The sequence below is a fragment of the Ornithorhynchus anatinus genome, chromosome 2 (assembly GCF_004115215.2).
Source record: "Ornithorhynchus anatinus isolate Pmale09 chromosome 2, mOrnAna1.pri.v4, whole genome shotgun sequence".
Lineage (NCBI taxonomy): Eukaryota > Metazoa > Chordata > Mammalia > Monotremata > Ornithorhynchidae > Ornithorhynchus > Ornithorhynchus anatinus.
This window is the reverse complement of record NC_041729.1, coordinates 22003348-22025194: the sequence shown is the minus strand read 5'-3', so window position 1 is coordinate 22025194 and position 21847 is coordinate 22003348. Positions and strand designations below refer to the sequence as shown.

Genomic DNA, 21847 nt, shown 5'->3' with positions numbered 1-21847 from the left:
CTATCCCAAAAAGGGTTCACAGCCTTAATCTCCATTTTATGGATGAGGCAACTGAGGCCCAGAGAGGTAAAGTGACTTGCCCAAGGTCACACAGCAGACAAGGGGCAGAGGCAGGATTAGAACCCGGGTCCTTCTGACTCCCAGGCCAGTGATCTATCCATTAGGCCATGCTGCTTCCCCTAGCTGTTTGGCTAATTGTCCATGGAAGATCCCTAAAATGTTTTTTGACTTCTATGAAGCATTCCCTCCAATTTCTGAGATTTAGTCATACTTAGAGCAGTCATTGAATGTCCACTGGGGGAATGATCTGCATTCCTTAGTGGACCTACTTCTTTCACCCTAAGTTATTTTCAAATTTCAGGGTCATTTTCATCACACTAGTCTGACTGGTCGTATCTCACCACTCCTGTGGTCTTGAAGGTAGCCTGATAGTGTCTTGGAGAAGAAGCCGTTCATTATTCTCAGGTGTACTTGTTTATGAGTTTCTTTGCTCCACTGAAATCACCGTGAGGTCACAGAGCTACTTGAAGATCTCTTCACTTTCTAAGAGCTTGGAATTGAGATGTCGTCATAATTTGGGTGTAATGGTTGTATTACTAAGCACGAGTTTGTCGCAAGAATGCCGGAAAGGAAGGAAACATCTGGGACCAATGGAAAGGGAGGGACAACAGTGGGGAACCAAGAATCCTTTGCTCTACCACTAATGGCATGTCCATCAACATTTAGAGGAAACTGCTACGGGAGGAACTCATTCATTCATTCCTTCCTTCAATCGTATTTATTGAGCGTTTACTGTGTGCAGAGCACTGTACTAAGCACTTGGAAAGTACAGTTCAGCAATAAAGAGAGACAATCTCTGGTGACACCACGCTTGCAGTCTAGAAAGGGGGATAGCTTCATCCAAACAAGTAAATGGGCATCAATATAAAAAATAGAATTGTAGATACATACACATCAAAACAAGAAAACAGGTATTGATATAAATTAACAGAATTATAGATATGGGCATATATACACAAGTGCTGTGGGGCAGGAGAAGAGGCCTGAGGTGAGGACAGAGATTCTCCTGAGAGCAGTAATCTGGAGATCCAGGATCCATCTGACGGACAATACTAAAATATTTCTTTTCACGGCAACAAACCTCTCTCAGCCAAAGTATTATGTGCTGAATAGATGTCCAGAATGATTTCTGGGAAACCAAAATGAGACAAGGAAAAAAAAAGAGAAACCACTCTTCCTCTTTTACAATGACAAAAGATGCCCACATGTCTCCATTTGGAAGACAGATTTCTTCGGTCTGAGCTTCAAGGTGGTGTGGAAGGGTTGGGGGTGAGGGAGGGCATGGGGGGGGGGGGGGGCGGGGGGGCAGGAGGACCTTGTCAGCAGGGGAGCAAAAGACTTGGTTGCCTTCTATCAATCAATCAATGGTATTTATTGAGCGCTTTTTGTATGCAGACTACTGTACTAAGCACCGGGAAGAGTACACAGAAAAGTTCCAGCGATGCAAAGTCCCATCCAAATTCCACTGGATCTAGTTAATCAATAGCAACAGCATGAACTGAGCTCGCCGATTTGTACATTCCAAGTGCTTAGTATAGTGCTCTGCACATAGTAAGTGCTCAATAAATACTATTGAATGAATGAATGAATCTCCTGGACACGGACCCACAGTACAGAGCACTTGGGAAACATACAAAAAGAGAAAAAGATGGGGTTCCTGCCCTTGAAGCAGTGTGACCTAGTGGAGAGAGCACCAGAATGGGAGTTGGGGACCTGGGTTCTAATCCCGACTCCACCATTTACCTGCTGTATAATCTTGGGTCAGTAACTTAGCTTCTCTGGGCCTCAGTCTCCTCATCTGCAAAATAGGAATTCAATACCTGTTCTTTCTCCCTGCTACACTGTGAACCAATAATAATAACAACAATAATATGTGGGGTATTTGTTAAGCGCTTACTATGTCCAATGTACTATACTAAGCACTGGAGTAGAGATAGGACAATCCAGTTGGACACAGTCCCTCTCCTATATGGAGCACACAGTCTAAGGGGGAGGGTTAACAGATTTTGAGTCTCTACTTACAGATGAGGAAACCGAGGCACCGAGAAGTTAAGTGACTTGCCCAGGGTTATATAGCATAATGAGAGCCCAGGTCCTCTGACTCCCTGAGGGAGGGACCGTGTCTGGTCTATATCCCAGCGCTTAGTACAATGCTTGGCACACAAACCCCAATTATCATTGTTGATGCTATTTCTAAGAGACCGTTTAATGTCAGTTGGGGAGCGATGACGGGAGCAGTAGCAGAAGCCTGAAGGTGCATTACAGCACGTGTCTTTCCCCACACCGAGGACTCCTGGGTCCCTAGGCGAAGGCAGGACCAGCCCTTGGGTGAGAAGGGATGGATCAGAGAAACAGTTTTCCTTTGTTTCAACCAGGAAAGGGAGGCTAGCAGGGAGGCCCAGCTGGGGAATGGAAAGATGTTGGTAATAATGGAGGAGACTGGGAACCCCATTTGGGGCAGGGACTGTATCCACCTCAGCTCTTAGCACAGTGTCTGGCACATAGTAAGTGCTTAACAAATGCCACAGTTATTATTATAATTAATAATTATTATTATTGAGATGCAGCATGGCATAGTGGATAGAGCATGGACCTGGGAGTCAGAAGATCATGGGTTCTAATCCTGGATCCTCCACTTGTCTGTTGAGGGAGCTTTAGCAAGTCACTTCACTTTTCTGTGCCTCAATCACCTCATCTGTAAAATGGGGATTGAGGCTCTGGGCCTCAGGTGGGACAGGGACTGTGTCTAACCTGATTTGCTTGTATCCACCCCAGTGCTTAGTATAGTACCTGGCACATAGTAGAGCTTAACAAATACTGTTCTTATTCTTCTTCTTCTTATTATTATCAGTGGGCCAGAGCACCGAGGGTGGTGAGAAGAGGAAGAGGAGGGACCATGTGTACTGTCCCAAGTGTTCTGTGTTCTGCACACAGTAAGTGCTCAATAAATATGACTGTCTCTATCTGTTGCCGACTTGTTCATTCCAAGCGCTTAGTACAGTGCTCTGCACATAGTAAGCGCTCAATAAATACTATTGAATGAATATGACTGATTGACTGACTGAAAGGAGGAGGTTGAGCTAGTGAGCAGCACTGCCTAGCCCCTCCCCTGTTTGGAAGCCCAACCTCCGTGACTCCCTCAGCAGAGACCCCATGCCTTTCTCCTTGATTGGATGGGCCAAAGAGTAATTTGGGTGACTGCGACAGCTGGGTTGATGGTCTACACCTGAGGACCGAGACTGAGGAGGCTGGCAACCTTATCTTCAAAACTGTGAGCTCCACGTTGGACAACATGAATACCTTGTATTTACCCCAGTGCTTGGCAAGTAAGTGATTAACAAATACCATAATTACTAGTATTAATATTATTATTATATAGTCCCTGTTGAACAAGGAGCTCATAGGCTAAAAGGGAGGATTAACCTCTTCCCGTGTAGTATAGGTGCCTCTACCGGAAAGATCTGCCTTATTTGTAATCCAAGTTTCTAAACTGCAATTTTAGTTCTTTTTCTAACTGTGTAATACAGTGCATTGTGTAGACTAGGTGTTTCATAAAAACTAATGGTCTAGATTGTAAGCTTGTGTGGGAAGGAAAAATACCTATAAATTCTGTTGTATACTCCTAACAGATGAGGGAACTGAAGCACAGAGAAGTTATGTGACTTGCCCAAGGTCACACAGCAGGCAAGTGGCAGAGCTGGAATTAGAATAATAATAATGATGGCATTTGTTAAGCACTTACTATGTGCAAAGCACTGTTCTAAGCGCTGGGGGGGATACAAGGTGAATAGGTTCTCCCATGTGGGGCTCACAGTCTTAATCCCCATTTTACAGATGAGGTAACTGCGGCACAGAGAAGTTAAGTGATTTGTCCAAAGTCACAATGCTGATGAGGGGTGGAGCCAGGAATAGAACCCATGACCTCTGTCTCCCTAGCCTGGGCTCTTTCCACTGAGCCATGCTGCTTCTCAAAATCCAGGTCCCCTGACTCCTGGGCCCATGTTCTTTCTTCTAAACGCCCCTGCTTTCTCGGAGATAGCAAATTCTCCATTAGGCTCTAAACTACTTGGGGACCGAAACTATCTCGCTTACACATCCATTGCATCTTCCTAAGCTCTCGTTCCAGTGTTCTGTGCACAGTAGATAATCAATAAATATGATTGACTGAGAGCAGGAGAAGTAAATGGGGGAGAGAAAGAAAAGAGAGGGATCAGAGGATTGGGTGAAATAGAGGGGCTACTCATGGATTGGCCTTCCATTTCTGCCTTTTTTTCTTATTTGTTAAGCGCTTAGTATGTGTCAAACACTGTTCTAAGCACTGGGGTAGTGCTTAGGTCAAGTTAATTTGGTCAGACACAGTCCCTGTCCCACATGGGCCTCACGGTCTAAGTAAGAGGGAGAATAGGTATTTAGTTCCCATTCTACAGCTGAGAACACTGAGGCATAGAGAAGTGACTTGTCCCAGGTCACGCAGCAAGCAATTGGCAGAGCCGGGAGTAGAATCCAGGTCCTCTGATTTCCAAGCCCGTGCTCGATCCACCAGGTCATGCTACTTCCCTGGCCAGCCGTGACCACCCAAGCACCATTCACCCTAGCCGAACTGGCGGTTTCTCGGTCGTTCCCACTGACTCTCTAGTGACGCTGGGCCAGAAACTTCTGGGAATGGCCAGAGAAGGGCCAGTTCAGCTGTGAGAGGGAGGGGAACAGCCAAGAAGAGGAGGAGGAGAAGGAAGGTCTGTAGCTTCTCCCTCCTCCTCCTGCTCCTTTACTCCCGGCTGCCAGGCCACCATCCCCACAGCGGACTTGTCCCCGCCCGCCATGCCGGTTCTGATAGAGGCCCTCAGGGTGTAAAATGGAGAAGCAGCGTGGTCTAGTGGATAGAGCTCGGGGTTGGGAGTCCGGAGGACCCAGGTTCTAATTCCAGCTCTGCCTCCTGGCTGCTGCATGAACTTGGGCAAATCACTTAACTTCTCTGGGCCTCAGTTACCTCATCTGTAAAATGGGGATTAAAACCATGAGCACCATATGGGTCAGGGACGGTGTCCAACTTGTATCCACCCCGGCATTTAGTACAGTGCCTGGCACATACTAAGCTCTTAAGAAATACAATCGTTATTATTATTATCTCCACAGATATTGGACAACCCCATCGAATGCGGGGTGTCTGGTCATATCAGCCCAAGACTCCAGGGAGGGGAGCTTCATTCATTCACTCATTCATTCATTCAATGAATCCTATGTAGTGAGGGCTTACTGTGTGCAGAGCATTGTACTAAGCACTTGGAAGAGCGTAGCAATAGTAGACACGTTCCCTGCCCACAACAAGTTTACAGTCTGGGGAGGGAGACGGACGTTAATATAAACAAAGAAGGAAATGAAGATCCTTTTGGTTCTCTGGGACGGGCTGGGTTTCACAATCGGCACAGGACATGAAGCCACATGTCCTTCTTCCGTGCCAATTCCTGGGCACGTGAGCCTCCATTCACCCCCTCACTCCAATCCTCACCAGGCGCACATTAAAATTGAGGGGATTCCTCTGGGACGCTGCGGGGGTCTCAAAGGCCAGGCAACAGGGCTTCCCGGATTAGTGCTGAAGAAAAGAACACTCATAGGAGTGGATTAGGACACAAACAGATTTTGCAACATGTGCTGTTTCCTCTCCCACGCCCAGTGAGGATGAGGGGCTAATGACTTGGCACTGAAGAGTTGGTCATTCCAATACTGCTGTTCTAGGACTCGAGGTAATGGGGAGACCTGCTTAAGGTCTGGCTTTCTATGGAATCCGGCGTCTGGAAAGGACTTCTGACTAGCTCATTCCACCACCTGCTTCTTTCTTTCTTCTTCAAAGCAGTCCTCACCAATGGACAGTTCCCCTGAACTTCAGAGGATCCAAAACTCCCTCAATAACCTCTTCCCATGTAGTATAGGTGCCTCTACTGGAAAGTTCTACCTTATTCATAATCTAAGTTGCGAAACTGCAATTTTAGTTCTTTTTCTAACTGTATAGTACGGTGCATTGAGCAGACGAGGTGCCTCATAAATACTAATGGTCTAGACTGTAAGCTTGTGTGGGAAGGAAAAATATCTATAAATTCTGTTGTAATAATAATGTTGGTATTTGTTAAGCGCTTACTATGTGCAGAGCACTGTTCTAAGCGCTGGGGGAGATACAGGGTCATCAGGTTGTCCCACATGAGGCTCACAGTTAATCCCCATTTTACAGATGTGGTAACTGAGGCACAGAGAAGTTACATGACTTGCCCAAAGTCACACAGCTGAGAAGCGGCAGAGCCGGCATTCGAACCCATATCGTACACTCCTAAGGGTTAAGTACAATGCTTTGCATGGAGAAAGGGCTCAATAAATACCACTGACTGACTCTTGAAATGAAAGAGAGAAATGAGAAGTAGTGTGCCCTGCTGGATAGAGCACGGATCTGGGAGTCATAGGACCTGGGTTCTAATTCCGCCTCCAACACTTGTCTGCTGTGTGACCTTGGGCAAGTGACTTCACTTCTCTGGGCCTCAGTTTCCTCATTTTTAAAACAGGAATGAAGACTTGAGCCGCACATGAAACACGGTCTCTGTCTAAACTGATTAGCTTGTATCTACCCCCGTGAATCCTGGTTCCTCCACCACTGCTGGGTGACCTTGGGCAAGTCACTTCACTTCTCTAGGGTCTCAGTTTCCTCAGCTGCACAGTGGGAATTAAGACAGCAAGCCTCACGTGGGACAGGGACAGTGTCCAACCTGATTTACTTCTAACTACCCCAATGCTTAGAATAGTACCTGGCATAGTAAGTGCCTAACAAATACCATTAAAAAAAATGAACTATACTCAGTGGATCTAGAGAACGTTCTCTATCCAAAAAAAATCCTCCAATTTCTTGAATTGTTTATTATGAGTCTCTTCACTCTTACAAGACTCTGGCTAAATAACCTCAATTCAATCAATTAATCAATCAAGAGTATTTATTAAATGACCAATGGGTGTAATGCACTATACCAAGGACTTGTAATAGCTTTTCTTAATAAATAGTATTTATTGAGCACTGTGCAGACCACTGTTCTAAATTCTTGAGAGAGTACAACAGAGTTAATAGATATGAATCCTACCCTCAAGGAACTGACAATTTAGTGGGGCAGCAGATAATGAAGCATATTAGAGTTAGGAGGAAACAGCAGAGTATAAAGATATGTACCCAAGTGCTACAGGATGTCTGAGTCTCCCACTGCTTAGGAGACATGGAATGTCCAAGTGGCAGAAGGAAGGGAAAATAGGTTGAGGAGATAAGAGATTAATTAATCAGGGAAGGAATCCTCGTGGAGACGTGATTTCAGAAGGGCCTTGAAAATGGAGAGGAGAGCCCTGGTGGATGCGAAAGGAAAAAAAGAGTTCCAGAAGAAGGGAGGAACAAATCAAATTAGGTGAGCTGGCTGACCTTTCTTCTCTGCAGTCTCACATTTCCTCTTGCCTTCAGGATATCTCTACTTGGATGTCCCACCAACACCTCAAATTTAACATATCTGAAACAGAACTCCTCAACTTCCCATCCAAACCCTGTCATGATAGTGACATTATAATGATAATGCCCCTAATCCTGGAATTATCTTGACTCCTCTCTCTCATTCAACCTACATATTCAATCTAGCACCAAACCCCATCGGTTCTACCTTCCCAGGACATTGCTAAAATCCACCCTATCCTGTCCATCCAAACTGCTTCTATCCAAGCATCTATCCTATCCCTCCTTGTCTACTGCATCAGCCTCCTTCCCAGCTCTCCCCACTCTAGTCTTTACTTCACTCTGCTGCCCGGATCATTTTTCTAAAAGGAACGCTGAGTTCACCTCTCCCCATTCTCCAGTGGTTGCCTATCCATTTCTACATCAAATAGAAACTCCTTACCACAAGCTCTGAAGCATCGTCTGCTCGCCACCTCCTATATCTTACCTCGTTGATTTTCTTCAACATCCCAGGCCATACACTTCGCTCCTCCTATGCCAACCTACTTACTGTACCTCAATCTTGTCTATCTTGCTGCCTACGCCTTACGTACTTCCTTCCTCTGGCCTGGCCTCCCTTTCCCTTCACATACAACAGCCTACCACTCTTCCCACCTTCAAAACCTTCTTAAATTCACATCTTCTCCAAGACGACTTCCCCGACTAAGCCCTCTGTACTAATCAAGCACTTGATAGTCATCCCACACCGAGCCTCACAGCAATTTATGTACATATCCAAAATTTATTTGACTGCCTGTCTCCCCCTCTAGACTGTAATAATAATAATAATTACGGTATTTGTTAAGTGCTTACTATGTGCCAGGCACTGTATTAAGTGCTGGGGTGGATTCAAAGAAATCGGGTTGGACACAATCCCTGTCCCAGGTGGGGCTCACAGTCTCAATCCCCGTTTTACAGATGAAGTAACTGCGGCCCAGAGAAGTTGAGTGACTTGCCCAAGGTCACACAGCAGACAAGTGGCAGAGGCAGAATTAGAACCCATAACCTCCTGACCAGGCCCATGCTCTATCCACTACACCATGCTGCTTCTGTAATCTCCTGATGGGCAAGAAACGTGATGTATTCTCCCAAGTGCTTAATGCAGTGGTCTGTACCCAGTAAGTACTCAATAAATACTACCGATTGACTGACTGAGAGACAGTGAGAGAGTAGTGAGAAAGTAGGAGGGAGAAAGCTGAGTGTCTTAAAGCCATTGGTCAGAGTTGATCCAGAGAGGAATAGGCAGCCATTAGAGGATTGGAAAAGCGGAGAAGCAGCATGGCCTAATGGATAATGCACGGTCCTGGGAGTCAGCAGGACTTGGATTCTAATTCTGACTCCGCCACTTGTCTTCTGTATGACTTTTGGCAAGTCATTTCACTTCTCTGGCCTCAGTTACCTCATCTATAAAATGAAGATTAAAACTGGGACAGGGCTATGTCCAATCTGATTAGCTTGTATCTACCCCAGCGATTAGAAGAGTGCCTGACACAGAGTAAGTACTTAACAAATATTATTCTTACTTTTGAGGTTTAATGGACTTCACGTCTATCCTGAGAACGTTTTCCCAGCTTCTTCCACCCAATTAAGTTCAATGCCAGATCAGGTCAGAAAATACTTTGCTCCTACCATCGGTCTTTTCTTGTCACTCGCAGCAAGTGTTCCTCCCTCCCACCGAGCACTGCTGACTGATGAAAATGGCACTTTTAGCCCCGTCCGTCTCACCTCTGTCCCTCCCAAAACCTTTCCTTCGGCTCCTCCGTAACTCGGCCAGAAAACTGCCTAGAACAGTAAGAACTATCTGTTTCCACTCTTCACAGAGATTGATGTGTTTCTCTTCCTTCACTCTCTGATCCATTTTCCTTTCTCGCCATCCTTATATTTTTTTTATGGCATTTATGGGCATACTATGTTCCAAGTACTGTCCTAAACACTGAGATAGATACATGATAATCAGGTTGGACACAGTCCATGTTCCACATGGGGCTCACAGTCTTAATCCCTATTTGACAGATGAGGTAACTGAGGCACAGAGACGTTAAGTGACTTGCCAAGTGTAGACTCTAAGTTTGTCCTCTAAGCTTTAAGGTTGGAATGGGAAGGGAATGTGTTTACTAATTCTGTTGTATTGTAATAATAATAATAATGTTGGTATTTGTTAAGCGCTTACTATGTGCAGAGTACTGTTCTAAGCGCTGGGGTAGACACAGGTAATCAGATTGTCCCACATGAGGCTCACAGTCTTAATCCCCATTTTACAGATGAGGTAACAGGCACAGAGAAGTTAAGTGACTTGCCCACAGTCACACAGCTGACGAGTGGCAGAGCCAGGATTCGTACTCATGACCTCTGACTCCCAAGTCTATGCTCTTTCCACTGAGCCACGCTGCTTCCCGTACTCTCCCAAGCCCTTAGTACAGTGCTCTGCACATCAGAGAAGCAGCGTAGCTCAGTGGAAAGAGCACGGGCTTGGGAGTCAGAGGTCATGGGTTCGAATCCCTGCTCTGCCACTTGGCAGCTGTGTGACTGTGGGCAAGTCACTTAACTTCTCTGTTCCTGAGTTACCTCATCTGTAAAATGGGGATTAAGACCGTGAGCCCCACGTGGGACAACCTGATTACCATATATCTACTCCAGCGCTTAGAACAGTGCTCTGCACATAGTAAGCACTTAAGAAATACCAACATTATTATTATTATAATAAGTGCTCAATAAATATCATTGATTGGTAAGTGGAAGAGTCAAAATTAGAGCCCAAGTCCTTCTGAATCTCAGTCCCATGTTCTAACTAGTAGGCCATGTGGCAAGAAGCGTGGCTTAGTGGCAAGAGCACAGGCTTGGGAGTCAGAGGATGTGGGTTCTAATCCCAGCTCTGCCACTTGTCTGCTGTGTGACCTTGGGCAAGCCACTTAACTTCTCTGTGCCTCAGTTCCCTCATCTGTTAAATGGGGATTGGGACTATGAGCCCCACTTGGGACAACTTGATTACTTCATATCTACCCCGGCGCTTAGAACAGTTTTTGGCACATAGTAAGTGCTTAACAAATACTATAATTATTACTACTATTATCTTGGTACCCCTTCTCTGGCCCTCCCTGTCTTCTTCTACCATTAGTCCTTCCATTCCTCTCCCTGATTCTCCTCAGTGGTTTTTCTTTGCCTTTCTATCTCCCTCATCTCTTCTCTTCCAATCCTTCCGCCTCATTTCCCCTTCAGTTTCTCCTTTCTCGATATTTCTCTCTTCCTGTCCCTCTACTTCTCCATCCATCTGTTTCATCCCTGTCTTCTCCTCTCCTTTTCCTCGTTTCCCTACTTCTGTTTCTCCCTCTAGGTCTCCTCCTGTTCTCTTGGGAACTCTCTCTCCCTTCCCTTGTTTTACTAACCTTTTCTCCTCTCATATTTCCTCTCTCTGGTGGTCATTTTATTCCTCATCCTTTCCCATTCTCTGCCTCTCTCTCTTCCATGCCACCCTTTCCTTGGGCCTATACCACTAATCATTATTATTATTAATGTCAAGTGATTACTAATGTGTCAAGTACTGTTTTAAGTGCTGCTGTAGATACAAGTTTATCAGGTCACACCCAATTCTTGTGCAACGTGGGGCTCACAGTTCCCATTTTACAGTTGAGGAAAGTGAAGCACAGAGAAGTTAAGTGACATGCTGTAGGTGCCGGTCTCGGAAGAGTTAACTCGAGGAGGCTAGATTGTTTGTGGGAGCCCGAATACCTCTGGCCCCCAGAGAAGAGGCCCTGCACAACTCAGCACCAGGTGCGAGAGGAACCTGTGGTGAAAGGATGATGGTGGTGGAGGAGGAGGAGGCAGCAAGAAGGGAGAGCCGCCAGAGAGGAGTGCCTTTGAGCCCTGCAAGTTTGGCTTTAGATGATAAGAGCTGCTATGCCAACTCCTCATATTGATGTCATAACATCACGATGGATAGATCTCTTTACTGTATTAATTCGGGGGGCTTGGGCGCTGTAATTCTGAGACACTGCCGAGGGTGATACTGAAATCAGTCTGTGGTGCTCATTCATTCATTCAATCATATTCAATCATACTGGGAAAGCAGCGTGGCTCAGTGGAAAGAGCCTGGGCTTCAGAGTCAGAGGTCATGGGTTTGATTTCTAGCTCTGCCACTTGTCAGCTGTGTGACTGTGGGCAAGTCACTTAACTTCTCTGGGCCTCAGTTACCTCATCTGTAAAATGGGGATTAACTGTGAGCCTCACGTGGGACAACCTGATTACCCTGTATCTACCCCAGCGCTTAGAACAGTGCTCTGCACATAGCGCTTAACAAATACCAACATTATTATTATTTATTGAGCACTTTCTGTGTGCAAAACATTGTACTAAGCGCTTGGGAGAGTACAATATAACAATAAACAGACATATGCCCTGCCCACAATGAGCTCACAGTCTAGAGAAGGAAACAAACATTAATACAAATACATCAACTACAGATATATACATATATGCCGTGGAGATAGGAGGGAAGATGAATGAAGGGAGCAAGTCAGGGTGATGCAGAAGAGATTGGGAGAAGAGGAGAGGAGCGCTTAGTCAGGGAAGGCTTCTTGGAGAAGATGGACCTTACTGAAGTGGGGGAGAGCAGTTTTTGTGCTCCTGTGGCACTTGTGGTCTGTTGTCCTGGCACCTTCCCGAACTAACTGGGGCGTGAGTGAGCTTCTGCATTAAAGTTCTTTAAAACTAATGGTTCTTGAGAGCCTTGTATTATTGTTACCCCTACAAACCTATCTTTGCACTTACCTAAGGTCACACAGCAAGTAATTAGCACGACTGGGATTACAACCCAGGTCCTCTGACTCCCAGACCCAAGCTCTTTCCACTAGGCCACGCTTGTTCTCCTCTCCTCTCGCTCTCTCTCTTGCCCTATTCTATCCCCTTATGATGCGCTGCCCCTCCTTGCCTCTGCTCTCTCCTCTTGTTGACCTCTTGCTCACGTCCTCTCTCCTGCCTGGAACTCCATCCCCTTTCATATCCAGAAGACCGATAACTTTCCTATCTTCAAAACTCTTCTAAAACATTTCCTCCAGGAAGCTTTCCCAGGTTTATCTCCATCTTTCCACCCAACATCCCCTCCCCACAACTGTCGTTCCAGCCCTTCCGCATCACCCAGGGACTAGGCTATTCAACCCCCACACTCCTAGCCCTACACCCTGCAGCACTTATGTACATATCTTCAAATTCTGTTCCTTCTCCCTTCCTCCAATTTATTTTAGTGCCTGTCTTCCCCTCTGCATGGCAAGCTCACTGAGGTCAGGAATCTAGCCTACTAACTTAATTGAACTCTCCCCTTTGCTTAATACAGTGCTCTGCACAGAATAAGTGCTCAGTAAATATCACTGATTGATTGACTGATGGATTGTCCCAGTCTGAACTCCACACTGAGAAGCAATGTGCCCAGTGGAGAAAGCACAGGCCTGGGAGGCAGAAGGACCTGGGTTCTAATCGCAGTTCCACTATTTGTCTGCTGTGTGACCTTGGGCAAATCATTTAACTTCTCTGTACCTCAGTTACCGCATCTTTAAAATGAGGATTAGATCTGTGAGCCCTACATAGGTCATGGGCTTTATGCAACCTGATTACTTTGTATCTATCCCAGCACTTAGAACAGTGATTGGCACTTAGTAAGTGAGTAAGAAATACCATTAAAAAAACTGAATCGTCAGCACTGTCCCTTTCTTTGCCTTTGTTCCTCTGCTTACTGTGACTTTCCTGCTAAGCTTCACCCCAGTTGGCTGATGATAGAGGGCAGAGATTAGGCTTTGAGAGGAAGAAAGGCAATATCATTACGAACAACAGAGCCACACGGTCTGGTTCTTGGATCTCCTGCAACAATCGATCTTGATGGGATCCAGAAAGAGTTTGGGATCTTGTTGGAGACCCAACCTGGTTGCGCTTTGCCTGTCTCCTCAGATGTCCTGCTGCCATGTGGGATGGAAGGGTTAGGGTCCTCGTGGCTCCAGCTTTCCCAGGACCATCCCTTCTTCTAAGAGAAGTAACTCCTCTCCTGGCATTAGTTATCTCCTGCACATGCCCAGTCACAAGCTATGTTGCTGATTTCTTGTCCATCCGTTTCCTTTTCTATCTGCCTATGAGAGAGTATGTGTCTCCCCCGGGTGGCTACTTCGAAAGCCTTAGATTGGCTGGTTGGTGTCCAGGTGACTCCCCGCCGCTGATAAGCTGCAGACAAGGGTGAGCTGGAATGGGGTGATAGGGCGGAAAGGAAAAGGGCCAAGGTTTGGGGAGCTCCTGGGGAAAAAGCCCACCTAGGTGAGGCCCGGTAGAATGAGCCCAGACTAGGCCTCGGTTCTAATCCCAGTTCTGCCACTTCCCTGCTGTGTGACCTTTGTGAAATCACTGAACTTCTCCGTGCCTCTGTTTCCTCGTCTGCAAGATGGAGAATTAAATACCAGTTCCCCCCCACCCCCGTGAGCCCTGTGTGGGACAGGGATCGTGTAAGATCTGATTGCATTGTACCTCCCCCAGGGCTCAGGAAAATGCTTGGCACATAGTAAGAATTAAAAATAAAAATATATATTATTTTATTTAAGTCCTTCAGATTGTTATTATTATTAGGTCTGCAGGTATTCAGTTATCACCTTAAATTTCCATGGTTCCATTTCAGAACTCAAGGCACTTCCTGGTTTATTGTTTTATCCTTTACATCTAGAGGAGGGTAGTGGAAGGGGGGAGGATGACGGGGGTGGGGGGGACGACGGACTATTATCCCTATTATACAAAAAGGGAATGTGAGGCACAGAAAACTGAAATGTATTTCCCAGGGACACCAGGCGGTCAGTGGCTGCGTCTGGCCAAGAAATCCCAAATCCCAGTGTCCCAGCCGAAGCTTAAGTCACCTGAGGAAGCAATAATAATTATTATTATGGTACTTGTTAAGCGCTTACTATGTGCCAATCCCTGTTCTAAGCGCTGGGGTAGATACAAGATAATCAGGTTGGACACAGTCCCTGTCCCTCATGGGGCTCACACTCTTAATCCCTATTTTCCAGACGAGATGAGGCCCCGAGAAGTGAAATGACTCACCCAAGGTCACCCAGCAAACACGTGGGCGAGCTGGGATTAGAACCCAGGTCCTTCTGCCCCCTCCCCAAGCCCCTGGTCTATCCCCTAAGCCTCTCAGGGAGAGGGCAGGGAGGGGAGGGGGCTGTGGAGCAGGGTCCCTAGATCGTGCAGGGCGTTTTCTTGATTGGAAACTGCCCCAAATCCCCATGCTCACTTACCTGCCAATGTCGGAGCAGGCCTTCGAGTCAGCAGCCACGGCTCCGTGCAGGTAGCCCCGCTCCCGGCACCGGGCCTGGGACGGTTTGGAAGTCAGGATGATGGTGGGGGCGATGATGGCTGCCAGAATTCCCAGGGTCAGGAGCAAGAAACAGCAGAGCTTTCCATACGCCATGGTAAACCCGGAAAGCGGGGAGGGGAATCCGGCTGGTCGATGCCAGACAGGGAGAGGGAGACCCGTTCTCAGTTGAGAAGCTTTTCCAGAGTTGCCGGCTCCCTCTTCCTCCCCGAGTCAGGATCTGGGACTTGGGAGAGTTTCTCCGGCAACCGGTGTTGCTGCAGTTGTGACAGTTGTCCCGGCGAAGCTAGCGGAGGATGCACTGGCTCCTCCCTTCCTCCCTCCCTACTGGAAGGCAGGGGATCCCACGCCCACATCCATGTTTAGAAATGCAACCCCCGCCCCTGGACGCAGGGGAGAGCCCGGCCCGACTTCTATCTTCTTCATTCCAAGGAGCTCGGCTGCAGGCCTCGAGGTTTCCACGCTGCTGGCTTGCATTTCAACTCCTTCATTCACTCAGTCGCCTCAGTTTGGCCTCCTGGAGAGAGCAGGGGCTTGGGAGTCAGAGGTGGTGGGTTCCGATTCCTCCTCCACCCCTCGTCGGCTGTGTGACCTTGGAAAAATCACCTAACTTCTCTGTGCCTCAGTTCCCTCGTCTGTAAAATGGGCATTTAGACTGTGAGCCCCACGTGGGACAACCCGATTCCCCTATATCTACCCCAGCGCTTAGAACAGTGCTTGGTGCGTAGTAAGTGCTTAACAAATACCACCCTTATTATTGTACTTTGAGTGCTTACTATGTACTAAGAGCTTGGGAGCGTACGGTGGAATAATAAACGGACACAGTCCTTGTCCACAACGGGTTTACAGTCTAGCGGGGGAGAAAGACGATAATATAAATTAATAAGTGGCATTTATGTACAAAAGTGCTGTGGCACTGGGAGGTGGGATGAACAAATGGAGCAAGTCAGGGTGATGCAGAAGGTAGTGGGAAAAGAACTTATTATGGTATTTGCTAAGCACTTACTATGTGCCAAGCACTGTTCTAAGCAGTAGGGTAGATACAAGGTATTTAGGTTGTCCCACGTGGGGATCACAGTCTTAATCCCCCTTTTAAAGATGAGGTAACTGAGGCACAGAGAAGTTAAGTGGCTTGCCCAAGGTCACACAGCAGACAGGTGGCAGAGCCAGGATTAGAACGCGCCCCCTCTGGCTACCAAGCCCTTGCTCTTTCCACTAAGCAATGAGAACTCCTTCCCTACTGGCTAGAACCCAGGTTTGAACCCAGGTACACTTATTACTGTGGTATTTGTGGAGTATTTACTATGCACCAAGCACTTTATTAAGTGCTGCTGTAGATACAAGATATGCTGGTGTAGATACAAGATAATCAGGTCCCAAATGGGGCTCATAGTCTAAGTAGGAAGGAGAATAGGTATTGAATCCCCATGTTGCTGATAAGGGAACTGAGGCAGAGAGAAGTTAAGTGACTTGCCTAAGGTCACAGCAGGTAAGTGACATATCTGGGATTAGAATCCAGGTCCTCTGACTCCCAGGCCTGTGCTCATTCCACTGGGCTGCATACCTGTTTTGGGGACTTGGAGGAGCCTACAGGACCCAGATAATCCTGGGGGTTGGGAGCAGGGGGGAGAGGAAGTGGAGCAAGGGGCAAAAAGAATTTCTCCTTCCACTGGGTTGCAGAGGAACATCAGTTCTGGTCTAAACCCTGGAGGAGAAAGGCCCAAACTGGGCTGGTTTGTAGCAGCCCTGGAATCACAGAAAAGAAATAGCTAGCCACTGACATTAGAGAAGCAGCATGTCCTAATGGAAAAAACACGGACTGGAAGTCAGAAGACCTGTGTTCTAATCCTGTCTCTGACAAATCCTTACTGTAATAATAATGATGGTGTTTGTTAAGTGCTTACTATGTGTTAAGCACTGTTCTAAGCATTGGGTTAGAAACAAACTAATCAAGTTGGACCCAGTCCCTGTCCCACATGAGGCTCACAGATCTAATCCTCATTTTACAGATGAGGTAACCGAGGCGCAGAGAAGTGAAGTGACTTGCCCAAGATCGCACAGTAGACAAGTAGGGGAGCCAGGATTAGAACCCAGATCCTTCTGACTCCCAGGCCCACACTCTATCCACAAGGCCATGCTGCTTCCCTTGAGCAAGTCACTTTCCCACCACACCTCTTAGGGACTCCAGAAAGAGGAGTTGCTTGAAGAATGGTGGAAACAGAGAAAATACGGAGGTGGGGGATGATGACAGAGACAGAGAGAGAGGGACAGAGACAGAGAGAGGCAGAATAAGAAAGATGGAGTGAGGAGGGAGGGAGAAAGAGAGAGAGAGAGAGAGAGGAAGATTAGAATTTCAGTTTGTTGTGGGCTGGGAACGTGTCTGCTAACTGTTGTACTGTACTCGCCCAAGCACTTAGTAGAGTGACCTGCAAATAGCAAACAGTAAATGCCACTGATTGAGAAAATACACTGACTGAAAAGGCAGAGAGGCCATCAAAAGAAAAAAGAGAGAATAACAAAGAAACTAAGTTACACAACAGGGTAAGACAGAGAAGAACATTAAATGGAAAAATTAGAAAGGGAAATGTGGAGAGGCCCAAGTAGACTATGGAGAGAGAGAGTACAGAAAGAGTCCCCCAGAAATAGAAGGACAGGTCAATAGGCCAAAAGAAGAAATGAAGGCCCTTTGGGGAGTAGAAGTTAAAAGTATGGGAAAATGGTGAGGATAACTTGGTGGGAGGGAGAAAGAAGAAAAGTCCAGCATCTCTCTAACCTGGCCGGTTAGTACACTTAGCGGTACTCTGCACAGAGTAAGCACTTAAATCTACTTACTGCCAAAAGACAGGTATTTTCCTATAGCCATTTTTAAGCCAGAATGCTGTGAAACCCCAGCTGCCACTTGCGTTGGTAGCAATTACGCTGAAGAGTAATAGTAATACTACTTATTAAATGCTTATTATGTGCCAAGATGGGAGAGAATTCACAAGTGGGAATTAGACCCAATCCCTGTCCCTCAAGGGGGTTTCATTTTCTAACCAGGCGTGGGGGATAACAAGCTAAATCATATTGGAGAAGGGTGGTCAGAAAAGGATAGAGAGATGAACTGGATGATGTAATGAGTGAACCTGCCTGTTGGAATTAGGGACTCATTGAAAGAAATAATGTATCCTGGTAGAGGCCAAAGCTGTGTTAGCAAAGGGGCAGATGCTGTTGAAATTTTCTTGTGGCCAGTGTTCAAAACTACCTTCATTCTTGCTTAGCCAGTCTGTCAGTCAATCATATCTACTGCGAGCTTACTGTGTGCAGAGCACTGTACTAAGCAATTGGGAGAGTACAAAATATAACAATATAATGGATATAATTCCCTGCCCATAGTGATCTTACACTCTCAAGGGAGAGACAGATATTAATATAAATAAATGAAATTACAGATAAGTACATAAGTGCTGTGGGGCTGGGAGGAGGGATGAATAAAGGGAGCAAGTCAAGGCAACGCAGAAGCAAGTGGGAGAAGAAAGGAGAATTTAGTCAGGGAAGGCCTCTTGGGAGAGATGTGCCATCAATAATAATAATAATCATGGTATTTGTTAAGTACTTACTATGTGCCAAGCACTGTTCTAGGCACTGGGGTTCATACAAAGTAATCAGTTTGTCCCACGTGGGGCTCATAGTAACTTTGAGGGTGGGGAAAGTAATTAAAGAGCATGGGCCTGGGAGTAAGAGGATCTGGGTTCTAATCCCAGCTCCACCACTTGTCTGCTGTGTGACTTTGGTTATGTCACTAGACTTCTCTGTGCCTCAGCTCCTTCATCTGTAAAACGGGGATTAAGATTGTGAGCCCTATATGGGAGAGGAACTGTGCCCAACCCAATCGACTTGTATCTACCCCAGCGCTAAGTACAGTGCCTGGCACATAAGTGCTTAACAAACGCTACAAATATTACTGTATGAAGAGAGAGAGAGAGAGCATTCCAGGCCAGAGGCAGGATGTGAGTGAGAGGTCAGCAGTGAGATAGACAAGATCGAGGTACAGAGAGAAGGTTGGGGTTGGAGGAGCAAAGTGTGCGGATTGTGTTGTATTGGGAGCGTAGTGAGGTGAGGTAGGAGGGGGCCAGGTGATGGACTGCTTTAAAGCCAATGTTGAGGAGTTTGAGGTGGAGGTGGTTGGGCAACCACTGGAAGTTCCTAAGAAATGGGAAAATGTGGCCTGAACGTTTTTATAGAAAAATGATCCGGCCAGCTGAGTGAAGTATGGGCTGGAGTGGGGAGAGACAATTGGCTGGGAGGTCAGCAAGGAGACTGATGCAGTAATCAAGGCAGCATAGGATAAGTGCTTGGTTTAAAGTGATAGCAGTTTAGATAGAGATGGAAGGGTAGATTTTGGTGATGTTGTGAAGGTTGAAGCGACAGGATAGAGTGAGAGATTGCATATGTGGGTTGAATGAGAGAGAAGAGGCAAGGATAACACCAAAGTTACGGGCTTGTGAGACAGAAAGGATGGTGGTGCCGTCTACGTGATGGAAAAGTCAGGAGAAGGGCAGGATTTGGGTGAGAAGATAAGGAGTTCTGTTTTAGACATGTTAAGTTTGAGGTGATGGGAGGACATCCAAGTGGAGATGTCTTGAAGGCAGAAGGAAATGTGACACTGCAGGGAGGGAGAGAGATCAGGACTAGAGGTTTAGATTTGGGAATCATCCACATAGTGGTGCTGGTTGAAGCCATGGGAGTGAATGAGTTCTCCAAGGGAGTGGGTGTAGGTAAAGATTAGAAGGGCACCCAGAACTGAACCTTGATGGATACCCACAGTTAGTGGGTGGGAGGCAGAGGAGGAACCCACAAAAAGAGAGACTGAGAATTAGTGGAGGGAGAGGAGGAGAACCAGGAGAGGACAATGTCAGAGAGGCCAAAATTGATTAATGTTTCCGGGAGAAAGGGGGTGGTCCACAGTGTCTAAAGCAGCTGAGAGGTCAAGGAAGATTAGGATGGAGTAGAAGCCATTGGATTTGGCAAGTAGGAGATCAGTGGCAACATTTGAGAGGGTGGTTTCTGTGAAGTGATGGGGACAGAAGCCAGATTGGAGGGGGTCAAGAAAAGAATTGGAGGGGAGTAACTTGAGACAGCTAGTGTAGACAACTCACTCAAGGAGTTTGAAGAGGAATGATAGGAGGGAGATGGGGCGACAAGTGGAGGGAGCTGTGGGGTCAAGGGAGGGTTTTTTTAGGGTAGGGAAGACATGGGCATGTTTGAAAGCAGTCTGGAAGAAGCTATTGGAGACGGATCAAGTTGATGATGGCAGTTAGGGAGGGAAGGAGGGAGGGGACAAATGTTTTATTATGGTGTGGAGGGATGGGGTCAGATGTGCAGGTGAGGGGGTGGATTTTAATAGAAGGCAGGAAATCTACTCTTGAGATACTGCTGGGAAAGATGGGAGAGATGAAGAAGGGGTAGGAGTGGGGAGGGATTGGGGGGAGGGCAGGGGAGATTTTAGGAATCTCATGCCTGATGGTTTCAATTTTCTCAGTGAAGTAGATGGTTAGGTCACTGGGGTAAGGGTTTGGGGAGTTGGGGGGATAGGGGATTTGAAGAGAGAGTTAAACATCTGGAACAACTGGAGAGGGCAATGGGTTTGGGTGTCAATACAGATGGAGAAATAATTTTGCTGGGCAGAGGAGAGGACAGAGTTAAAGCATGCAAGGATGAACTTGAAGTGTATGAGGTCGGCATGATATCTAGATTTCCGCCAGCAGCTCTCTGAGGCTTATGCACAAGAGCAAAGGGAGCAGACTTTGGAAGTGATCCAGGGCTGTGGGTTAATGGTACAAGATCAACAAAGGGATAAGGGAGCAAGTGAGTTGAGTTCATTAAGGAAAGTGGTGTTGAGAGCACCATTTGGTCAGCGAGGGAAGATAGTTTCGGTATTAAAGCTAAACGGGGCATGATGAGAAAATTGGATGGCATCAAAAGATCGGAAATCTCTGTAGGGGAACAGCACAGATTTGCTTTCCTTACTCTTTCCTTACTCTTGCTTGCTTTCCTTACTCTTCCTCGGGGCCCACAACAGAATCTCCTCCCTTTTCAGTCTTCGCAGACATATGTCTATTTTTCAATTGCTTTCTTAGATTTTATATTGACCTGCTTCAAACACAGGGAGTTTTTTTGTTGCTTCCTAAAATTTCACAAGCTGTTTGGGCAACTTTAGACAGCAGTGGTTCCTAGCCAGGCACCCAATGAGCAGTCCATGAGGAGACATTAGACACTAGGAAAGCCAGTGTGAAGCCGTTTTTTTTGGTTGGTTGGTTTTTCTTTGTTTTTTTTATGGTATTTGTTAAACACTTACTATATGTCAGCTACTGAGCTCTGGGGTAGCTACAAGCTAATCAGTCCATGTCTCACATGGGGCTCACAGTCTTTTAATCCCCATTTTTCAGATGGGTAACTGAAGCATAGAAAAATTAAGTGAATTGCCCAAGGTCACACAGCAGGCAAGTAGCAGTGTTCCTTAGTGGGTAGAGCATGGGCCTGAAAGTCAGAAGGACCTGCGTTCTAATCCTGACACTGCCACTCATGTGCATCTCTGTACTAAGCACTGGGATAGATACCATATAATCAGGTCTGACAGAATCCCTATACCCCAAAGGGCTTACAGTCTGGGGGAGGGGGTGGGGAGAGCAGGTATCTTACCTTCATTTTATAGAGGAGGAAACAGAGACATAAAGAAGGTAAATGCATTACTTAAGGTCACAATGTAGGCAAGTGGCAGAGCCAGGATTAAAGCCAGGACCCCCGAATCCCAGGCCCTCGCACTTTCCATTAGGCCTGGGTGTTTCTCTTTAACCTTTTTGTAGCCCGACAATGCTGAAGCTTTAAATGGTATACCAGGCCATTCTAGACCAGGTTAATTTAAAGAAAGAATAACATAATTAAAACTTCACAAATTTGCTACT

At 46.5% G+C, this 21847-nt stretch overlaps 1 protein-coding gene across 1 annotated transcript in view; it reads right to left on the bottom strand.

Moving 5' to 3' along the window:
* Positions 1-15400, bottom strand: part of GGT5 (gamma-glutamyltransferase 5) — a 53240-nt gene extending 37840 nt beyond the window's left edge. The window contains exon 1 of the mRNA XM_029058469.2: positions 14827-15400. Within this exon, the coding sequence (XP_028914302.1) occupies positions 14827-14999 (173 nt within the window). The 5' untranslated portion in view covers positions 15000-15400. The remainder of the gene's footprint in view (positions 1-14826) is intronic.
* Positions 15401-21847: the final 6447 nt, after the last annotated feature.